This window comes from Pangasianodon hypophthalmus, chromosome 8 (genome assembly GCF_027358585.1).
Source record: "Pangasianodon hypophthalmus isolate fPanHyp1 chromosome 8, fPanHyp1.pri, whole genome shotgun sequence".
NCBI classification, from domain to species: domain Eukaryota; kingdom Metazoa; phylum Chordata; class Actinopteri; order Siluriformes; family Pangasiidae; genus Pangasianodon; species Pangasianodon hypophthalmus.
Window position 1 is genome coordinate 23,947,337 of NC_069717.1, and position 21,074 is coordinate 23,968,410.

The following is a 21,074-nucleotide window of genomic DNA, read 5'->3' on the forward strand; positions in this document are numbered from 1 at the left end:
AACATTTGCATTATATAGTACTCCAACAAAAAAAAGTCTAAAGGGTTTGTTTGTTTTTATTCATTCATTCATCTTCAGTATTTATTCTGGTCAGGGTCGCGGTGGATCTGGACCCTGTCCCTGGAATACATGGCACAAAGCAGAGAAAATCCATTTACCTACACATTCACACACTCACTCACACCTAGGGGCAATCTGGAGTCGCCAGTCCACCTGCATGCATGTTTCTGGACAGAAGGAGGAAACCAGAGAACCCGGAGGAAACCCATGTGGGCACAGGGGAAAACATGAGAAACTCCACACAGACAGTAACCTGAGACAGGTAGCAACTGCTGAATGAACACCTTTAGTATTAGCCTAACTTTTACAGTGTTAAAAAAAACAGTTCATTGTACTGAATTAACGGTGTGTTAACTCAGAATTAACATCCACAGTGATAAATTACACTTACACAAACCCTCATAGTATCTGTAATAGTTTTAATGGTTCTAATGGTTTTAATGGAAACTGTAATGGTCCCTGTGGGTCTCTACTTGTAATCTGTGTGCCTTATATTGGTGGCATGTTATGTCTAGTGGATACCATTAAGAACTAGTAATGGAAACCATTTGTTAATGGTTTTAATGGTTAACAGCTGATGGTTTGTAATGGTATTTGTAGTGGAATCCATTAGAATTTCTGTGACGGTTTCTGTTGTTGTTGTTTTCCAGCAGGATGGGCTTAAACACTAGTGCCACAATTCAACATTGTAAGTGTTAATTCACCCCAAGGTTAATTAAACACTCATTGTAAATTCAAGACTTATTTCAATACTATTAGTGTTAATTCAGCTCTGAGTGTTCACTCAGTAGTGTTTTCACCTGTGCCTGAGTAGTTCTACACATATTTGACTAAGTGCTGCTTAACATTTATCTTGTTTACTTAGCGCGAGTTAAGATTGCGTGCTCGCGCTGTGCTGAGTAAACGTCAGCGGTGTCGCGAGCGCGCAAGGTGTGCTGAGTGGAGTCTGAAGGAAACTTGTCCGGGAGTGCAGAAAGTTTTAAAAAGATCCTAACAGTCACTCATTAAGTCGTTTCTGACAGACGGTTACGTCTTTGGCTTTGTTTCCGGGAAGTAAGCATGTCTTAAAGAAGGTTTCGCACCTGTGCATGGGATTTTGCCTCAGAGAGAAGAGCGTGCGCTTGATGGAGTCCGGCGCGTGCGATGAAGAGAGTCTCCGCGCGCTCTTCCGCGCGTGCGATGTCGACAATTCGGGCGTCATTGAGAAATGGGAGTTTGAGCAGATGTGCTCGGAGCTCCGCGTGCGACCGGCGGATATCGACGACATATTCACCAAGCTGGACACGAACGAGGACGGAGCGATAAACATGGACGAGTTTATCCGCGGATTTCAGACCGCGTCCAGCCTGTCGAGTGAAGAGAGAGAGCTGAGCGAGCGGGTGAACAGTGCAGAGGACTTCGCACTGGCCTGGGAGGACTTCACGAGCCGGCTCGGGGAACAGAGCAAGCTAATCCCGCGGTGAGGAAAAACACCTCAGAGACACTTCTGCAGCAGTTATCCACTGAAGTATTAAAGAGTCACATTCAGTGTGAAATTCACTGTAATCATGTGCAGTTCTGTCTAACACGACCCTGCTGGGGGCAAAAAACAAAACAAAACAAAACAAAACAATAGAAACCCTCATAGAATTTGTTATGGTTATAATGGAAATTGTATTGGTTTTAATGGAAACTGTAATGGTCCCTGTGGGTCTCTTCTGGTAATTTGCTGCCTTCTATTGGTGGCATGTTGTGTCTAGTGGATACCATTAAGAACCAGTAATGGTAATTAATGGTAATGGTAATGGTAATTTGTTGCCTTCTGTTGGTGGCATGTTATGTCTAGTGGATACCATTAAGGACCAGTAATGGTAATGGTAATTATTGGTAATGGTAATTTGTTGCCTTCTATTGGTGGCATGTTGTGTCTAGTGGATACCATTAAGGACCAGTAATGGTAATTAATGGTAATGGTAAGGGTAATTAATGGTATTGGTAAAGGTAATTAATGGTAATGGTAATGGTAATTTGTTGCCTTCTGTTGGTGGCATGTTGTGTCTAGTGGATACCATTAAGGACTAGTAATGGTTATGGTTTTAGTGGTTATACTGGGAATTGTATTGGTTTTAATGGAAACTCTAACGGTCCCTGTGGGTCTGTACTGGTAATTTGTTGCCTTCTATTGGTGGCATGTTATATCTAGTGGATACCACTAAGGGCCACTAATGGTAATGGTTTTAATGGTTAGCTGGTGGTTTGTAATGGTATTTGTAGTGGAAACCATTAGAATTTCTGTGGTTGTTTCTTTTTTTCAGAAGGGGATGTATCCAAAAACCCAATAATTCCACACTTAGGGCCGAGTAAACACTGTGAACTCAACATAGGAATATTGAAGTTTACCCTTAATGTTAGGTTCAGTAATGAGTGAATTCATCTCTTTAGGTTGGAATTCAATCCTGTAGGTAAATTCCTGTTAGACAAGTTGGGAAAAAAGGAATTGTGTTCAACAAACACCCCTTTAGTGTTGACCACCTGCAGTCCTGAATTCACATTAACATTTTATGTCTGACCAATTAAATGAATATAAAAAACTTAGTAGGAGTTAATTTAACATAGTGAACATTACTTCAACACTGTAGATGTTAATTCACTTTAATAATTATGTGTTCAGTTATTCAACATTATAAGAGTTATTTGAACAGTGTGGGTGTTATTCAACATTATAAGAATTAATTAATCAGTGTAGGGTGTTATTCAACATTGTAAGAGTTATTTGAACACTGTAGGTGTTATTCAACATTATAAGCCTTAATTAAACATTGTAGGTGTTATTCAACATTATAAGAGTTATTTGAACACTGTAGGTGTTATTCAACATTATGAAAATTAATTAATCAGTGTAGGGTGTTATTCAACATTATGAGAGTTAATTAATTATTCAACATTGTAAGAGTTATTTGAACATTACAGGTGTTATTCAACATTATGAGAGTTAATTAATCAGCATAGGGTGTTATTCAACATTATAAGAGTTAATTGAACCCTGTAGGTGTTATTCAGCATTATAAAACTTAACTGAACACAGTAGGTGTTATTCAACATTATAAGAGTTAATTAATCGGTGTATGTTATTCAGAATTGTAAGACTTATTTGAACACAGTAGGTGTTATTCAACATTATAACAAACAATTAAACACTGTTGGTGTTATTCAACATTATAACAGGTAATTAAACACTGTATTTCTGACACGTGACATGTCAATGTCAGCAACTCATTTTTGACTATTAACACAGACAGTATAATATACAGTATAGTGCACAGTAGGTCGACTCCTTACATTATAACAATATCATATAGACTATAGTCTGCCCAACAGCATGGACATTACTCTAATGATTTATTAAATACATTTCTGTTAAATGTATTTAATAAATCATTAGCATGACGTCCATGCTGTTGGGTAGACTATATGTTTCGAGTAACAAGTAATTATTTTGCGTAAAAAAATTGTGCATCAGTAGTAGTAGAAATTATTTGGATGACTGAACAACTATGCTTCTTAACATTTTTAATGAACATTAATTTCTCCAGGATAGTCCTACTGAAATCTAAATAATACAATGATAAATTAGAAATGGTAATGACAGCAGCTGTAGTTCCACAACAATTTTATCTGACGATTTTTTTTTTTCCATTGAGAATTGGAAAAATAATACATTTAGTAAGGGTGTGATAAATTACGTAATAACGTCATAAGAAACTCTTTGTAATGAAACACACCTGTATGTAAACTCATCGTGACTTGTTTGCTGAATGAGTCAGTAAATTTAGCCAGCCAAATACTTTATACTCCCTTTGATAAAAATGTTGACTTTTTATTTATGGGATGTAGGTTGTTTTGGAATAAGTTATGCTAAAGATTCAACTTTTGGTTTTACTTTTCCTTAATGCAAAAGGACTTCTTGGTGCTTTTTCTGTCACTCACTTCATCTTTACTTGCTCAGTTCTTGTTGAGTGGCCCAACAGAAAAGTGGTTAAAAGTATGCCATTCATTAATACATTTAAAAAAAATTATAATTGTTGGTAAATTGCTGTGGTATGAGAGGAATAAAACACTTTGGAATATGCTGTTTTAGGAAAATGATCAACTTAAGGGTGGAAACAGTATCTTTGTCCAAATCATGTGTCAGGCCATATAACACCACCCCATTGTTGATTACTTTGACTATAACAGTGCAGCCCAAAGTGTTTTATTCCTTATCTGTCTCAAGTTTGTATGCTTGATTTGATATAAAATGTTCATTCTGTATGTTTTATGATGTAGTCGGGTTGGAGGCAATCAATCAGGTATTCTAAAAATGCCTTAAGCCTGGAGCTGAGCTAAATCTGCGTCAAGGCAATCAGCATAACTCAGCATTAGTCTAATGCACATCTTTGCCTTATTACTTTTGGCTAAACTGAAACCTTTAGAGTCTTTATAGAGATGAGAATTTGGTAGATATGTACTCTACTGTATCCTTATTAAAATTAATAAGATGATTTAATGCGATGTGACTAAACAACGTGTCGATGTGTTTCTTCTAAACCAACAATTGTGGGGTTCTTTTCCAGGTGACTGGTGATAGTCACAAAAATACTGTTAATATATAACTCTGCAATCTTATTCTTTTATTATTTTTACCTGTCCTAAAATAATTAATTATTTTCAGTGAAGTCAGTAGTTATTTCTAAACTACTGCAACTATTTTGGGGACATTTTTTTATTCACTTCATGACAGCTCTGTTTATCCACCACGTTTATGATTTGCTTTAAAATGTTCATTGTGTAAGAGTTAGGGCAGGTCACACATGTGTACACAGGTGTACTAATGTATTCCAGTGACTCCATGAGAGATTATACCCAGAGCTCTGCTCGTCTGTTGGAAATTCTTTCCCAGTTTAATCTGTATCTAGTAAAACCACAGCGTATTGCAGAATTATAATGATATAGTGGAAAACAGAGGACAGGAAAGCACCATAAGGATGATAGTGTTAGGCACCAGTACAGAGTTCATATACAGGTCATGGTGCTTCTTTTTTTTTTTGGTATAAAGCATGCTCTCAAGGTTACTTTGTGACATGGAGTACAGTATAACACATTTGTGATTAGAGTTGACTAATGGTTCATTTTAGAACCATTATTTTCTCTTAAGAAAATTTTTTTTCCACATCTTCAGTAAACTACAGAGCTGTAAGAATGGAACAATGTCATATAATATTATTCACTTTCTTTGATCAATGTGTGTGCAGAATTGATCAGGTTTCGACTCTGTACCAGAACATCAGTCTGACCGAGACCAGGATGATTCCTCAGTATGAGAAAGTCCTTCTAAACTTCATCAGGGAGATCAAACTCCAGAGTAAAGAGATGGAGCGTCTGGCACTGGCTGCCAAAAGGTATGCATAGTCATACACATAAAAATGTCACGACAGTTTAACTAATCAGGTAAAACTTGAACATATACAAATGTTGTATTATACTGATATACATGTATAACCCTAGTACCAAAGGAACGTAACAAGAAGACGTTATGTGGGCTAACCAATTGAGTAACTAATGTATTATATGGGGTAAATAATGCTAATCAAGGCCACAGTAGTACAGTGATGTGTGTACAGCAAGCTATTATAATAAATATTTCTCAGACAAAATTACATAATTGCATTCACAACATTGCATAGACAGATATACCGCATGAATATCTGCAATATTACTGAGTTTAACTTAAATATATTATGTCGTAACAATTTTTTAATAAGGCAACTATGCTGTGAACAGATATTCAGATGTTTAATGGGGCAAAATATAACAAGCTTAATATAAATCTTGCAGCCAGCACTATTGTCAGAGCTGCTGTTATAGAAATTTAATCAACACCTTCTGACCAATCAGATTTGACAATTCAGGAGCACTGAGGTATAACTGTGTGTAACGTGTTTGCAGGGCTCAGGACCAGAGTGCCATTCAGCTGAGTGCGATGGAGGAGGAGATGGACCAGCGTATTCACATAACTGAGAGAAACACACGCATGGAGGTCGGTACAGTATCACCATCACTTCTAAAAATCCAGGCTTTAGTGTGTTTAGGTTCATTTATCATGCTTGTGTGCTGCAGTTTGCTCAAACGTGAGGACAAGAAGCTCTGAGTTGTTCTTTTGATATATTTCTATCCTAAAAAAAACAAGTGATTAGAGAACGTTCTAGCTTTCCCTCAGACCAAACCAGCTATCATCAGCCGATAACACTGAGGCTGAAAATATGTCACACAAATACAAAAAGTTTCCCTTTCACATATCTGTACAGAAGTTGTGCATATTTGCTAAAGCCGTATTAGTATAGCATTGTGAATAGGTAAACATTTTATTCAGGTAATGATCCTGTTCTGATCTGTGTTTTTACATTGATATAACTTTATAATGTGATTACTTTTTGTGCTGTTTCCATGGATCCTGTATTTGGCATGTTATATAACATAACAGCTAAATGAGCACAGGTGAATTCATGCTGCTCTGGTAAGGTAAATACTTATGTCATGTGAGTTTTCTGGATGAGCTCCAGATCTTTATTTATCTACGGCGTAGCAGTTTTCAGGGCTGAGAAACCTGGGCAGACGTCAACACTGCCCATGTCCTTAACCCTGTTTCTAATCTTTAACTTCTGTTCCTGGCCCATCACTTATCAGCTGACCCATGTTTATTTAATTTATAGCTTAGAACTGTACAGTACCTGCTTATTTTCCTACAGCTTGTACTTGAGGCAGTATGTACTACAGTTATTATTTCAGTGCATTATTAAACAAAAGAATGAGTATTAGCAATAAGGGGGGTAAAAGTTTCAACATGGGGACTTTTAATCTTGTAAAACGTGTTCCATGCTTTATAGTGAACCGGTAACATTGAGTCCAGTACGTCATGGGAAAAAGTTAAAACAAACAGCTGATAATGTGATATTTATATCATGAGCAATGTTCCAGCAGTGCGAGTAGTTTTCTTTTCTCCGAATTTCTAGCTAAATTTATGGAAATGTAATGTATGAAAACGCATTCCTCATAATTTCTTTTGTAGTTTTTTTTTTTTTTTTTTTACATCAGTCATATCCTTCTCACATTTTTCTTGGGAACAGATCAGGTCAAACATTTGCACTGAAGCAACCCCACTCTGTTACAGCCACACAATTCCAGTTTAAGTGTATATATATATTTTTTTTTTGTGAAAAATATGATAAAGGTTAAACATAGAGAGAAAAGATTTTTGAATTTGAAGTGTGAATTTTCATAGTCTCTCTGTTCTTCTGTTTCCGTCAGGAGTCTAAGAAGGCAGAGGCAGCACTGAGCATTATGAAAGAGCAGCACGAATCTCAGCTGAGTGAGTTACGGCAGAAGGTCCTCACCCTGCAGATGGTGAGAGTTTGTTTCATGACCATCAATAAATTCAGTTTAGACACCAGCACTGCTGAATGCTCGATTCTGATTGGTCAGACGTTGTTGATTAGTTTTCTATAACAGCAGCTTTAAAAGTAGCTTTCTATTCATATGCTTATTCTAATACATTATTGTTTCTATAGTAACAACTTACACATGGCAGATGGTCCACATTTTAAAAACGTGTGTAATCGAGACATTTATTTAGCATTTTTGAGTCTCCGCTGTCAGCACTTTGTAACAGTCACAGGTTTTCAGACAAGCAGCTTTTTGTTTTATTAACTAAAAGAGAAAGATGAGAGTGGCTGGTGAGCGAAGGACTGTTTATAGCTGTAAGTGATAACAGAAGAGCTTACTTCTACTAGGGACGTTCCACGACATTAAATGTATCTAAAAATGAATAAATATTATAATGTATCATTTTTTGATCAATAAAATATTGCAACATGCAAATTGCTCTGGAATAAGAGGATTAAAACACATAGGGATATGCTGTTATAGGAAAATAATCAACTTCATAGTGATAACAGGAACTCTGTTTCATGTCGGGCAGCATTACACCACCATGTCTTTGATTATTTTCCTACAACAGCAAGCCCTAAATGTTTTACTCCTTTCTTAATGGGGAACCACCATTTCACTGTAGCACTTTATTTAGTTACTACTTGGAATGCAACTCTATATCAAACCACAAGGCTGTGTACAAAAAAATGATCATACAAAATGTTTAGCATGGATTTGTGTTTTACTATAGACTTTTTCACAATATTTTACAATGTCTAACAGATACACAGTAGTTTACACACAGTATGCATCATCATTACAGAGTTATCATTTTTGCTAATAAAGCTATACTAATGTCATAAACAAGCAACTGGCTGAAGTTTGATCTCTTTCACAGTTTGAAGACCAGAACAAGAGCACCAGCCTCAAAGAAGAAAACATAGCACTGAAGCGAAAGAATAATGAGCTGACCCTGGTATGACAAGATTATTTAATTTACTTGGAAATCAGATTGCAGTAATTAAAGCCAGAGGGGTTTTTCTTTCATTGTGGACATGGGATCCTCCTTGCACTACATGTTTTAGAGCAGTATGTACTAAAGGAAGTGCAGCCATTTTGCACAGGTTAAGCAATCTAAAAAGAATGTGCATAAAAATGGACACAGGCTCACCTTGACTTATAACCAATGGTGAAAATGCCTTTATTACAATGAAGTCTGTAAAAAAATTATCACCCATACACGAACATTTGGGACCTTTTCTGTCTGGTGTGGTCCATTTTCCTCTACTCCATTTCCCACCCTATAATTTGCATAGTTTCTAGGCCTGAGTGTAAACATGATACCAGACATGAGGACTCTCCTTTGTGTTATGGCTCATTCAGCTTCCCTCTTGAAGAGGTGTGGGCTTTCCAGATCACACCAGGTCTTAATCCACTTTTCTTACAGCGTGTTTTTGTTGTTCGGGGGCTCTGATTAGGAACTGAATACATTTGGACACTGCAATGTGGAAAAATCCATGTTTAATGTCATTGCATGGTTTTGATTTCTTCCAATAAATTCACATTAATGTGACTTGACAGGCAATATGATTGAAATAATATTTTATATTTTATTGGTCATTGTGTAAAAATGAATTTATGTTTAATATCAGGTTTAATATTTAATATCTTTGTGAACACGCCGTTTGTGTAGACCTCCATGACTTAGCCGAGTTTGCTCCAAAAGTAATACCAGTTTTCATGAGTGCTAAATACCACGCGAAGTCAGTAGTTACTATCAGATCTAAAAAAAAAACCTGACTGGATGGTTCATTACAACAATCTCCACTCAATGATTTGCACCTTGAGAAGGAAACATCCCCAAACAACTGTCTATGTTATAGGAAAATAATGAACTTTGGGAGTATCTTCACTTCTTATCAGGCTGCAGCACACCACTCTGTTGTTGATTGTTTTTCTATAACAGTGTTATATTCTTTACTTAAACCATGCAGTATAGTGGGACTACAGAACCAGAATTGGGATACAAAAAAAAAAAGTGGGTTTTTTTTGTTTGTTTGTTTTTTCGTCTGTCACAGCAAAACCAGAAGCTAAAGCAGGAACTGCTGGAGTCACACACCAACATAGCGTTTCTGCAGAGTGAGCTGGACTCCCTCAAGAGTGATCTCACTGACCAGAGCATCAATCTTGAGCGGTGAGAGCTCATTTTGAGATATCTGTCAATTTCTTGATGTATGTGCAGTGCATAAAATCATGCAGATACAGGTCAAGAGCTTCAATAAATGTTCACATCAAACATCAGAGTGGGGAAAAATCATGGTCTCAGTGCCTTTGACCGTGGCATGTTTTTTTTATGCCAGATGGTATTTCAGAAATTTTACACACAGCAGTCTCTAGAGTTTGCACAGAATGATGCAAAAAACAAACAAACAAACAGCACATAGCGAGTGGTAGTTCTATGGATGGAAAAGCCTTTTTTGATGAGAGAGGTCAGAGGAGAATGGCCAGAATGATTCAAGCTGACAGGAAGGCTACAGTAACTCAAAGAAGCACTCTTTTCACCCGTGGTGAGCAGGAAAGCATCTCAGAATGCTCAACACATCCAACTTTGAGGTGGATGGACTAGAACAACAGAAGACCATATCACATTCCAAAGTCACAGAGATCACATTTTCCCCATTCTGGTGTTTGATGTGAACATTAACTGAAGCTCTTGACCTGTTTCTGAATGATTTTATACACTATGCTGCTGCCACATGATTGGCTGATTGGATAGTTGCACGAATGGGCAGGTATACCAGCTTATTAAAGTGTAGATTTAGAATGTAATACGTGAAGTTACTGAAGTGAAAAGTGCATTAACAGATTCAGGTAAAAAAAAAATTGTATTAAAAAAAGTGATACAAAGTTGTAACAGGGGTTAGAGAAGAGTGTAAAGGTGGTGTTGTGTTACTATAGAAGTACTAGTTCTTAGGTAAACTCCGAGGGATAAATTTCAGTGCGTCACACACACATCCAGGCTGTGATCCTTTTGTGCGCTATCAGTGTCTGGCCACTCCCACTGCTGTTTGCTGTTCTAGCATCATAAGAGCAGGATATCCTGGAGTGACGCCACACACCTAAGGAATTTGGTGACCTTGTTGCTCAGCAACCAAGTCCGAGATCTATTTGAATGCCTGCTTCAGTGGGTCTGTGTTTGTTCACGGTTTCTGTGTGTTACTACTTAAGGAATATTACAGTGTCTTTACTACATCTGTAGTGTTTATATAGTTACCATGGACAAGAATTTTACTGTAAACTCTACTATTTACTCTAAACCTAGTATTAATGTAAATATAAAGGCAAACTGGCTTAGCAAAATGGACATAAGTCTAATCAATTCAGTTTGTAATCAGATACCAGCTCCTACATTTGGAATTAAGTTTTAAAATTTTAATTTTCTTTTTGTTCTCTTTTGGGAGTAACCATATTTATGTATACATTTCGTTCATTTCAGTTCAGGAAAGTCTACAGTTTTCATTACAATATATAGTAGAAAACATTAAAATTTCACCATGTGAAAGGTTTTCCCTGACTGCTACACACATAACGCAATATTACAGTCTAAAAACAAATATCTTAGTATGACAGACATGAGAGAAAGCCTTTTTATGTAGTTTAATCCACCTTTCCACCACTGGCATAACTCAGACTAAAAGGTCATTCTGGTTACTTCCTCTTTCCTAATAAAGGTTTTGCTTTATTCATGTGCAGTCAGATGGAAACTTCTATGTTGACCAAATTCTTCCCTCTAAAATGGCAAATTATACACATTTAGAGCTTACTTTACAAATACCTTTCCCACTAAACGTTTATTAAATCTCCCAGCAGACTTTCCAGTAAACCGGTTTTCCGTTCTTTTCTCAGTACAAGGAAACTTGTTGAAATTCTTGTCCATGGTTATTAAACATAGGCTACTGATGCGGTGAATAGAGGTTAGAGATTAGTGATTTAAAAACACAGGCGTATTCCTTTAGGTGTAAGATTCTTGATTCTAGTTGCAATCTTACTATCCAAATATTAGCTGTAATTATATCTAAATATTGAATGGGTTTTGGATAATAATTAAAACAGTGAAAGAGTGTTGCTAGTATTACAGTATCATTCATAATCTACTAATGACAATCATTTTAATATTTGTTTGTGCAGAGATGAAGCCCTAATGAGGTCTTTTTCTGAGGAGAGGGACAACCTGGAGAGGCAGATTGAGATGCTTCAGTAAGTATGAGACATATGAACTTTCCTACTTACAGATAACAGAATGATTCATAGGAGATTTTGTAGTTTGTTCTAGCATAGAATGTAAGGCACACTATTTCATTTATTCTCTGTTCTGGCCTTTAGGTTAGCAAACAGGAAGCTTCACGACACCAACGATGGTCTACGTATGACTCTGGAGAACAGCCAGAGCAAAAACAAGAATCAGGTAAATGCTTGAATATGATCATTTGATCTCTGTACACAAAGTTGTGCATAAGCAGAAACTAAAGTTCAGTTTGAAGATGGATTACGATTACACTCGAACAATGACCCATCCTAATCTCACTGAGGAGGTCGGGATTAGTGTGACAGCGAGTTGGAGTGTGTGTGTGTGTGTGTGTGTGAGTGTGTTTTTCAAACTGACAGCGTAACCATGCAGTCTCCTAAAAGCAGACTAAAATGTCAAAAAAAATTATGTTTGCAGAGAGGTAGTGGACTGTCTCCTGCAGGTACCATCGATAGGACAAAGAGCATGTGCACCCCATATTTTGAAAGGTATGTCTGGAGCATCTGTGGCACGGTATATAAATGTTATATGTGAGTACATAAAATAATGTTTAAAGTACAAAACATTATAGAAAATGTTGATATTACACTGAACTATTACCATTGTGGTCACTTTAAATACATTTAAAGTACATTTATTGTTACTGTTACCACCACAAAGTTGATGGTTTTCCAATAAAAGCATGCTCCAAAGTGTTTAAGAACAGCACATCATACTTTATTTATCCATTTATCATTACAGAACATCCATGAGACAAGTCATATCCTGTTATCACTCACGTTATAGCAGATATAAAGTCATTACCTCACCAGGCTTCTCTTTTTTTTCTCTCTCATGAAGTTTATGAGACAGAAAATGCAGCTTGTCGTGTTACAGAGAAACCAGAAATCGAAAAAAATCCCTCAGTCTTGACAGCTGTGTTATGTCAGAAAACTTAAAGTGACAGCTTTACCTCTGAGTGTTACAAAGTGCCAACACTGGAGACTCCTTCCAAAAATGTTAAATAACCAACTCCTCACAGAAAACATCACCGTATAAAAGATACATTTTCTTTGTTAAATAACATCACATTTTAAAAATTCATTTAAATGAGTTATGTACACGTATACCAAACAAGTCCCTGTGAATGAGTTGCTACTATAGGAATGATAACGTATTTAATATTTAACGTATTTTGAATTTGATATTAAACCTATGATTTGAATTGCCGCTGAAGTACCGTCAGAGCTGCTGTTACAGAAAATTAATCAACTCCTTTTGACCAATCAGATTCAAGAATATGGGACTGTTTGGGAATGTCAGTAGTGGGTGTTAATGATATAACAATAACACACAATATTACTGCATGTTAATATACTGCTATGTGTATATGCTACTAATATTTCATTAACACTAAACATGTTTATGCCAAACACCTAGTTGAGAAATGTGTTATAACACTCAGTATTGCTATCAAAAATATCGTCAGCAGCACTGCAGGAATTGGCTGCTTAGGTAGGTATCACGTTTTGGGCAGCTGTTATACTCCCAAGATGTACAAATTCACATGATTTTCACTATGTAGTGCATTAATTGGGGAGTTTTGCATGTAACAGAGCATTGTGTAGGATATTCAGCACACTCCTGAAATCTCACAATAGATTACAGAACAAAACTACATGATGCAGGACACCCATAATGCCCTTGTAGGGAATAGCAAGAAACCATCTGGATACATGAAAAGTATAAATGGTTGTGTTTTTTGTGTTACTGAAGTATTTCTGTGGCTCTGCAGGTGCTGTAAGGTCTACACAGATGATGATTACGAGCAGCTGCAGATAGCGGAGTGCCTGCGAACGCAGAACAGTGAGTCTTTGGCTCTGGCGCTGTGTGATCCCATGCGCAGACGTAGCAGCTGTGAGGTGGACAGTCTAGATGAGAGCTGCGTGGACAGCGGCATGTCCACTCTGCGCTCCAACAACGGCTACGACTCAGAGCAGGAGAGCATTGTTCGAAGCGCAGTTTGCATGACTGCCTTCAGCTGCTCAGGAGACACCTCAGACACGGAGGTGAGAGAACACACACAGATGGGGAAATGTTTACACTACAAAGGATGATTATCTCAAACAGAGTTGCTTATGTGATTTCTGACACAATATTACACACAGGTATGTTAACAGACAAAAAAATGTGTCTCGAACCTAAAAAAAAACAGTTGCAGTCACCTTGAAGCCAGAATCTCGACTTCATGGTGAGGGAGAGGATGCTGAGGGAATGGTTGTTTATAGCTGCTATAACATAAATGATAGCAGGAACTAGGAAATTAATCAGTGGTGATAGTAACTTTGTGTTACGCAGCATCACACCACCCCCATCATTTATTATTTTTCTATAACAGCTCCTTAGTATATTTACTCCTTAGTTACTACAGACATATTCTACTATTTTATTAACCTGTGGCATTACTGAGCAAAATAGTGTCATTTTTAAGACATTTAAGGTTAACTAGACGCTAGAAACTTCCCTTATTTGTTAACAACATTAGCACTATAGCTTTAGTACAAACTGAAGAAGCAAACTTTATACACCATCATGTAATGGATGTAGTAAAACACTATAAAAAGTGTTTGTTATAGAAAAAAAACTTCTAGAGCTGTTGCACTTACAGGCACATTATTGCAAGTTAGCCTTGGGATTCATGATCAGAAACTGCTGACCCTCCTGACCTGAATTTATTGTGTGTGTGTGTTTGTATTTCAAGGTGCCAGAAGTACGAGATGAGACAGGGTGCGAATCAGACAGCGAGTCTGTCCTGAACATGACTTCAAATCCAGTCGACACAAAAGACATCACTGCTTCAGGGAAGAAATGTCTTTCACCCATCTTCAGTGAGGTACCAGTGAGCTTAAACAGACAACGTAGACCTTAAACACTAAAATCACAACACTCAAGGTTAAACATTTAATTAAACATTACACTTTATCCAGCCATTGAATGTGAGGGAAATCATACATAGTCAGGAACCTTAATCAACAGCATTGGAATTCTGAGGCTGATAAAATAAAAAATAGAATAAATAGCGAGGCTTATACCTCTGTTCTCGATGCTGATTGGGCAGAAGGTATTAATTCATTTTCTATAACAGCAGCTCTGACTGTAGTCCCAAGGCAAAATCACAGGTTTTTAATTAATGTGCTCACTGTAATATATTAGCATATTTCTGGTAACAACAGATTTAATGGTTTCTCGGTAACATGGCAAAACATGGAAAAATGTGTCGTGTGTGATGTGTCATACTTCCTATAAGAGCATGCCCCCAAGTGTTTTATTTCTTACACCACACCACCTCAGTAAACCCTTTTTTCATTTTGCATTTGCTGTACTGTCCAATGAAGTACATAACTTCTCAGATAAGATATTACAAACAAAACATGTTGTCAGTAAGACGTTCTGTTCAAGTTAAATGGTTTTCCTACAGAAACTGAAGGGTGAGAGAGCAGTGATGGCTCAGGCATCTGACAAAACGTACAAGATTGTGTTAGCAGGTGATGCGGCAGTGGGCAAGTCCAGCTTCCTCCTACGCCTCTGTAAAAACGAGTTTAAGGGTGTCACCAGCACCACTCTGGGTAAGCACAACTGAGCACTGAACATGACATTGTGAACAACTCATTTACATTTCATGTCCTTTTTATTACTCAGCAGTTGAAGTCATATCGCCCCAGACATTTCTTATGTTATAGTGATACGATTGTAAAACTTATTTTAAAAGCATTTTGGTATTTAAATTGAAATTTTAGTCAGAACATTAGAACATAAATATATACATAGTATATTTATACATATACACATATACATCAGTATTACTGTTAGGAGACCTGAGGCGATGATAAGATACCAAATACCAAATGCCGGCTGTGTTTGTTTTCATTAAGGAGTTGATTTCCAAATGAAGACTCTTGTGGTAGATGGAGTGCCGACGGTGCTGCAGCTTTGGGATACAGCAGGTCAGGAAAGGTGAGAAGCTGAAGCATGGTCAGTTAAACCCTAACACCAAATCCAGTAACACATTGTAGCCCAAAATATTCCACTGTAAATGGATCCTAGCATAGCTCAAACACTTCTTTAGTCCATACCTTGAAGGTACAACACATCTTAAACAGATTATTTTGAATCACTATTAACTTAAAGTTAGTTTAACTGAGTCATGTGTTGTATTTACTGGGTTGGTTGCAGAAATGTGAATTAGTATGGTTCCTTCTCAACAGGTTCAAAAGCATTGCAAAATCCTACTTCAGACGGGCCGATGGCGTTCTCCTGCTCTATGATGTAACCTGTGAAAAGAGTTTTCTAAATGTGAGAGAATGGGTCGACACCATAGAGGTATTTCTGATATTTTATCCCTTAAAGGAATAGCTTGGCGTTTTTAACCTCTGTGAATCCGATGTGTGTGATTTTACGATAGTGCGCTTATACACTACAATATGGAGATGTAAAAAATGAATACATCAAGGAAGTGGATCCAGCAGTGAGGAGGTTCAATAGTGATCGCATTTGTATGTTATAGTGTACATTAGTTGTTGACTTAATCTCCCCTCATCTCCAGGATGTGTCCCAGTATAAAATCCCCATTATGCTGGTAGGGAATAAGACAGATCTGCGGCAGCAGGCTCTTCAAAGTGGTGTCAAATGCATCTCAACAAGCTGCGGAGAGAAACTGGCCAGGGTGAGAGGATTCACTATGATATAACTCATATACCTTCCTGTGTGTATGTGTATAATGTGTGTGTCACTAGGGAGAAATTTTTAACAAAATGCCAAAGTTTGAGGTACATACCTGTGTGAACTCTGTGTGCTTGGTTCTTGACAGACTTACAGCTCCCTCTTCTGTGAGACAAGTGCAAAGGATGGTTCAAACATCATCGAGGCAGTGCTCCATTTAGCACGGTGAGTCACTCATAGTGCGTGAAGTGAGGCACATAGTCAGCCACCAGCCACACTTAAAATTAAAACCTAGTTTAACATGTCACAAATACTTTAATGTATATTACATCAGAACAAAAATTCCTTGTGTTCATAGACAAATCTGGACACACTATATTAAAGTGCTTTCACTTATACAGCACATGAGGGCAGCAGATCTGCTTAAAGTATGTCTGCTTGTGAGCATCAGGAATAAATTCATTGTGCTGTCTTGTAACAAACTTCACTGCATTTTCATTTTGACATTATCATCAGGTTTTGAATAAACATTCAAAAAGACAGATTATTTTGGATGCAGACTTCACCTATTTAAATCAAATAACCATAATGACGTACATGTGTGGCAGTCAGGGAAAACCCATAGGATGTTGCTGAGACTGATTTTTGGAAGACAGCCAAAATTGTGTTTTTCTGTCAGTAACAATATTTTGACACTACTATTACAGAATTATATGCTAAATTAATTATATAGAATTATATAGAATAATATTACAAAATTATATACTGTTGCTGGAATCAAATCTTAAAATGCGTTTTTCTCCCTTTACACCTTTGGGATTAACTAGAGATTAAACTGCTAGAACTTTACCTGTGGTTGAGGTATGTGCAAAAGAAAAAACACATTTCTGTTCAGGAAGGTTTCCTGAATGGCAAAACAACAAAGCGATCAGGTTTGAATCCCCGCGATGCCAGGTGGCTAGAAGTCGACAGGGCAAAATTGGCCTTGCTCTCTGGGTGAGAGGGATGGTATACTATTTCCTCTGTCAATCACAGAGACACTAGCCAATCATAAACATCTGTGAGCTCATGTATGCGGAAGAGGGTAGATAGTGCTTTCCTCCTAATGTGTTGGTGAGACCAAATTGGAGAGAAAATGACAGGAAAAAAAAGGGTTTTCCATGCTGCCAAGCAATCATCAGTAGTTGTCACATATTAAATTTTTTCTTTTTTTTCACAGAGAGGTTATCAAACATGCACATGAACGCAAGGACACAACATTGGGGCCAAACCTCTCTGGGAGCCCCAACACAAAGATCACCAGCTGCTGCAGGGCCTAATGCATGTTCTTTATCATACTAAACACACCTGCAGTGTGTGTTATAATACTTGTTTCAGAAAGATGCCACCTGTGTATTGGACTGTATGAGGCCTTACATTTCTATGCCTGTCTGTATTGCAGCCTACCTCTGATTGCGCAGCTCGAACTTTACTTTAAAGAGTTTCATGTTTTACACATAGGGTGCTGCATATAGGATATTCACTCTGTTCCGTCATACCCGGAGAAGTGCACTATACAGTGAGTAGGGATGCAAATAGAGTTTGTAAGAGTTCAGTGAGGGTTTTCTCATGGTGGTAGACTAAGGCCCTGATATTAAGATCCCAGATAAATCATTTACATGTGCAGTGAACTAGTAGGCATGTTGTGAGTTATTTACAAAAATAATTTTGTGAATAACATCATGTGCAAAGTAGGGGTAGAAATTACCATTTTTACATATGGAGTTTATTTTCAGTAACTACAGCAATTTCAGATTTCAGACACCCAGAAGAGTGAAACTGAAACTCAAGTATAACAGCGAATAAAGGTGGAAAACTGTTCAAAATACAATATGAGCATTAAAAAAAGTGTATAGAAATAAGAGTGTTCTATAATTGAGGTAAATGTAAAGGCTAGGTTTAAATGCTGTCAGCATCTGTGATGTGAACAGGGGGTGAATATCTAATCTAAAACCAACTTCACCATGACAATAATATCTCATCTGAGAAACTTTCTGATTGTTTGGAGACATCAACTCTATACCATTTAGTTAACTAGGTGTCATTTTGTCTTCACTAATGGAAACAGGCTTACACAAAATTTAACACTTGCCCTACGGTTGTACTGATTTGCTCACGCAGTTACTGTCCTTGAAGTGACTTTCATGTTTAGTCATTCACATTGCAAGTTCAAAAAGATTTAATCTGCATAAACACTACACTGTATTTTCCACCTTAGAATAAAAACGTCCCAAATTCGATGTTCATTAATGCAAGCACACCAAACAGACACAAGCTATTTTGCACATATGAAAGACGCAATCCTTCCTTGACATGTTAGTAAATCAGATGTTAGTAAAAATTGCAAACCTTTAATAAGTTAGTGCCTTATGGCCTAAATCATGCCTGAAGTAGAATAGCTAGGAGTAAAAGTTGTATTTATGATAATTAACTCTAATCATTATATGAAATGATAGTAGAATTTCTGTTTGTTATTCAGTAAAATGTAGCATGCATATATTCTATATTATGCATTTATATGAAATGGTTTCTCAGACTCAATTTAAGCAACATGAATTTAGCTTACCTGAAGGGTTTAGAATTCTGTTTTGTTGTTTAACTGAAAAACTACTTTATTCAAGCATTACAAAGTACAACTTTCATTATTACAATTTATTTAGCTAGGACAGTGAAATAACCTGACAGTCATTACTTACATATTTTTGAACATTTCCTTTATATAATGTTCTGATTGAAACAATGTTTGCATGTAATCTTGATTTACTGATATAGTAGCTAACTATGGCTACAGTTTTAGAACAAAGTTCAGGACATTTCAATATGATATTGTTTTTCATACAAACCAACCAAATCCCATCACTGACACACCTGTGGTACTACCACATGAACAAGTAGCAACACTACAATGTAATGAGCAAGTTTTCTTAGCGATTTCAGCTCCAGATCTAAATTTTATTTTAGGAGATTCAAACTAGCTACATCAATTCAAACTAGCTACATTCTACAAATTACAGACCACACGAATATACAGAAAGTGGGATATAATATACCGGTATGATAATATAATGTTAAATAAACACTATTTTCAGGCTCAGAGAACCTGTAAGATTTTTAAAACAGGATTCTTACTAAGAATTAATACACTAAAAATCAGGGTAAATGGATTTTATGTATTGTATTGATAACCTGCTGAAGATTTTCTGCAATATTCTAGCAGTTTTACTAACCAAAGAACGGCCACTGCGCATTCAAAGCAACTGTGAGATGTTTTCCATAAAACTTTTTAAACCAAGTGCCAGCAACTTGTTTATTCATCTGTACCATCATTAAATTCAACTGCTTTGCTTAGATTTTCTTGTATATTCTACATATTTAATATATTGTGCATCTTACTTGCAATGATCAACACACTGTTTTTTGTAACTTATGTGTTATGGAATTCCTTTTATGCTTAATTGAATAAAATGTGAAAAATTGCATTATTAAATTAAGATAATTCAAATGCTATAATGTTTTATAAATGTAATCATTTATATGTTTTCAATTATGTAGCCATTTTCTAACTGAATTATTGTATGATTGTTTGATTTCAAATCCACTATTTTCTAAAGTTGGTTTTTATTTCATTAAATTGTATTGCCTTTTACTGTTTTTATTTCATAATGCTAATTTTCAAGTGTATTATGAAACAGCTAGCTAGGTTGGTAATAATAGAACTGTCTAATGTTAAAGTTTTACTCAGAAGCTATTTGTTACTTAGTGAGCTACAAGTTAAAACTATTGTTACCTTTTTTTTAAATAAGTTAATTAGCCACAAATGCATACATAAATTCCATAATGTGTATGCTGCTGCTCAGGTTTACGTATTTCTGTTGTGTCGCAGGGATACCTACGCCGTAATCAAATAAGAAATATATATTAAAACAAGTGTAATGTTTAAATTTGGGAATTTTATTGTGGCAATACTAACATATAAAACAATCCATAATTGAACATAGAAACAATCAAAATTGACATTACAAACTTCATAAGGCTTTGAGTCCCAGTGTTCCACAAACTGGGCATTTTTTTAAATCTTGGTATTCCCAGAGTTGCATTGTAGAACTGACAAAGACCAAAGTAAAAATGTGGAAAAGTGTGTTGTTAGCCATGCAAAGAAAAATTGTCTGTTCAAACGCATCTGGCAAATTAGGGAAAATAAGAAAGCAATTCTTACTGAAACAAACAAAAAATTGCATATACCAACACAGTAAAGATGTTTTCGAAAGTTGCATATTTTCATTTTATCACACTCTGTGATTTATGAATGACTGAAAGGGAAATGTGTTGCTTTACTTGCAAGGCCAATTAGTCTATTTGTTTGACCTGCATCATTGTAACAGTGACACAAATGAAGAATAAAATGTCAATGAACAGCAGTTTGGGCTCATTATACACTAGTGACACAATCTCATACTGAAAAAAAATTCTGAATTTAAATTTCATCCAATTTGATTCAATTCTCAGACATTTGCAGAATTTTTCCATT

The 21,074-nt window shown here is 36.4% G+C and overlaps 1 protein-coding gene across 1 annotated transcript; it reads left to right on the top strand.

The window, feature by feature from the left end:
• The first annotated feature begins 963 nt into the window (after positions 1-963).
• rasef (RAS and EF-hand domain containing) lies at positions 964-20,945 on the top strand. The gene is made up of 17 exons (XM_026925872.3): positions 964-1,519; positions 5,331-5,477; positions 6,025-6,115; positions 7,384-7,479; positions 8,402-8,479; positions 9,582-9,697; positions 11,692-11,760; positions 11,887-11,968; positions 12,227-12,297; positions 13,584-13,857; positions 14,550-14,681; positions 15,267-15,414; positions 15,721-15,802; positions 16,054-16,168; positions 16,392-16,511; positions 16,656-16,732; positions 17,727-20,945. The coding sequence occupies exons 1-17, from the start codon at positions 1,149-1,151 to the stop codon at positions 17,824-17,826; spliced, it is 2,169 nt and encodes a 722-aa protein (XP_026781673.3). The 5' UTR covers positions 964-1,148; the 3' UTR covers positions 17,827-20,945.
• Positions 20,946-21,074: the final 129 nt, after the last annotated feature.

Excerpts from the sequence above, each read along its gene's own strand:
- rasef (XM_026925872.3), top strand. The coding sequence starts at position 1,149 with ATGGGATTTTGCCTCAGAGAGAAGAGCGTGCGCTTGATGGAGTCCGGC. Across the intron at positions 1,520-5,330 it reads CAGAGCAAGCTAATCCCGCG|AATTGATCAGGTTTCGACTC; the intron begins GTGAGGAAAAAC and ends ATGTGTGTGCAG. Across the intron at positions 15,803-16,053 it reads GATACAGCAGGTCAGGAAAG|GTTCAAAAGCATTGCAAAAT; the intron begins GTGAGAAGCTGA and ends CCTTCTCAACAG.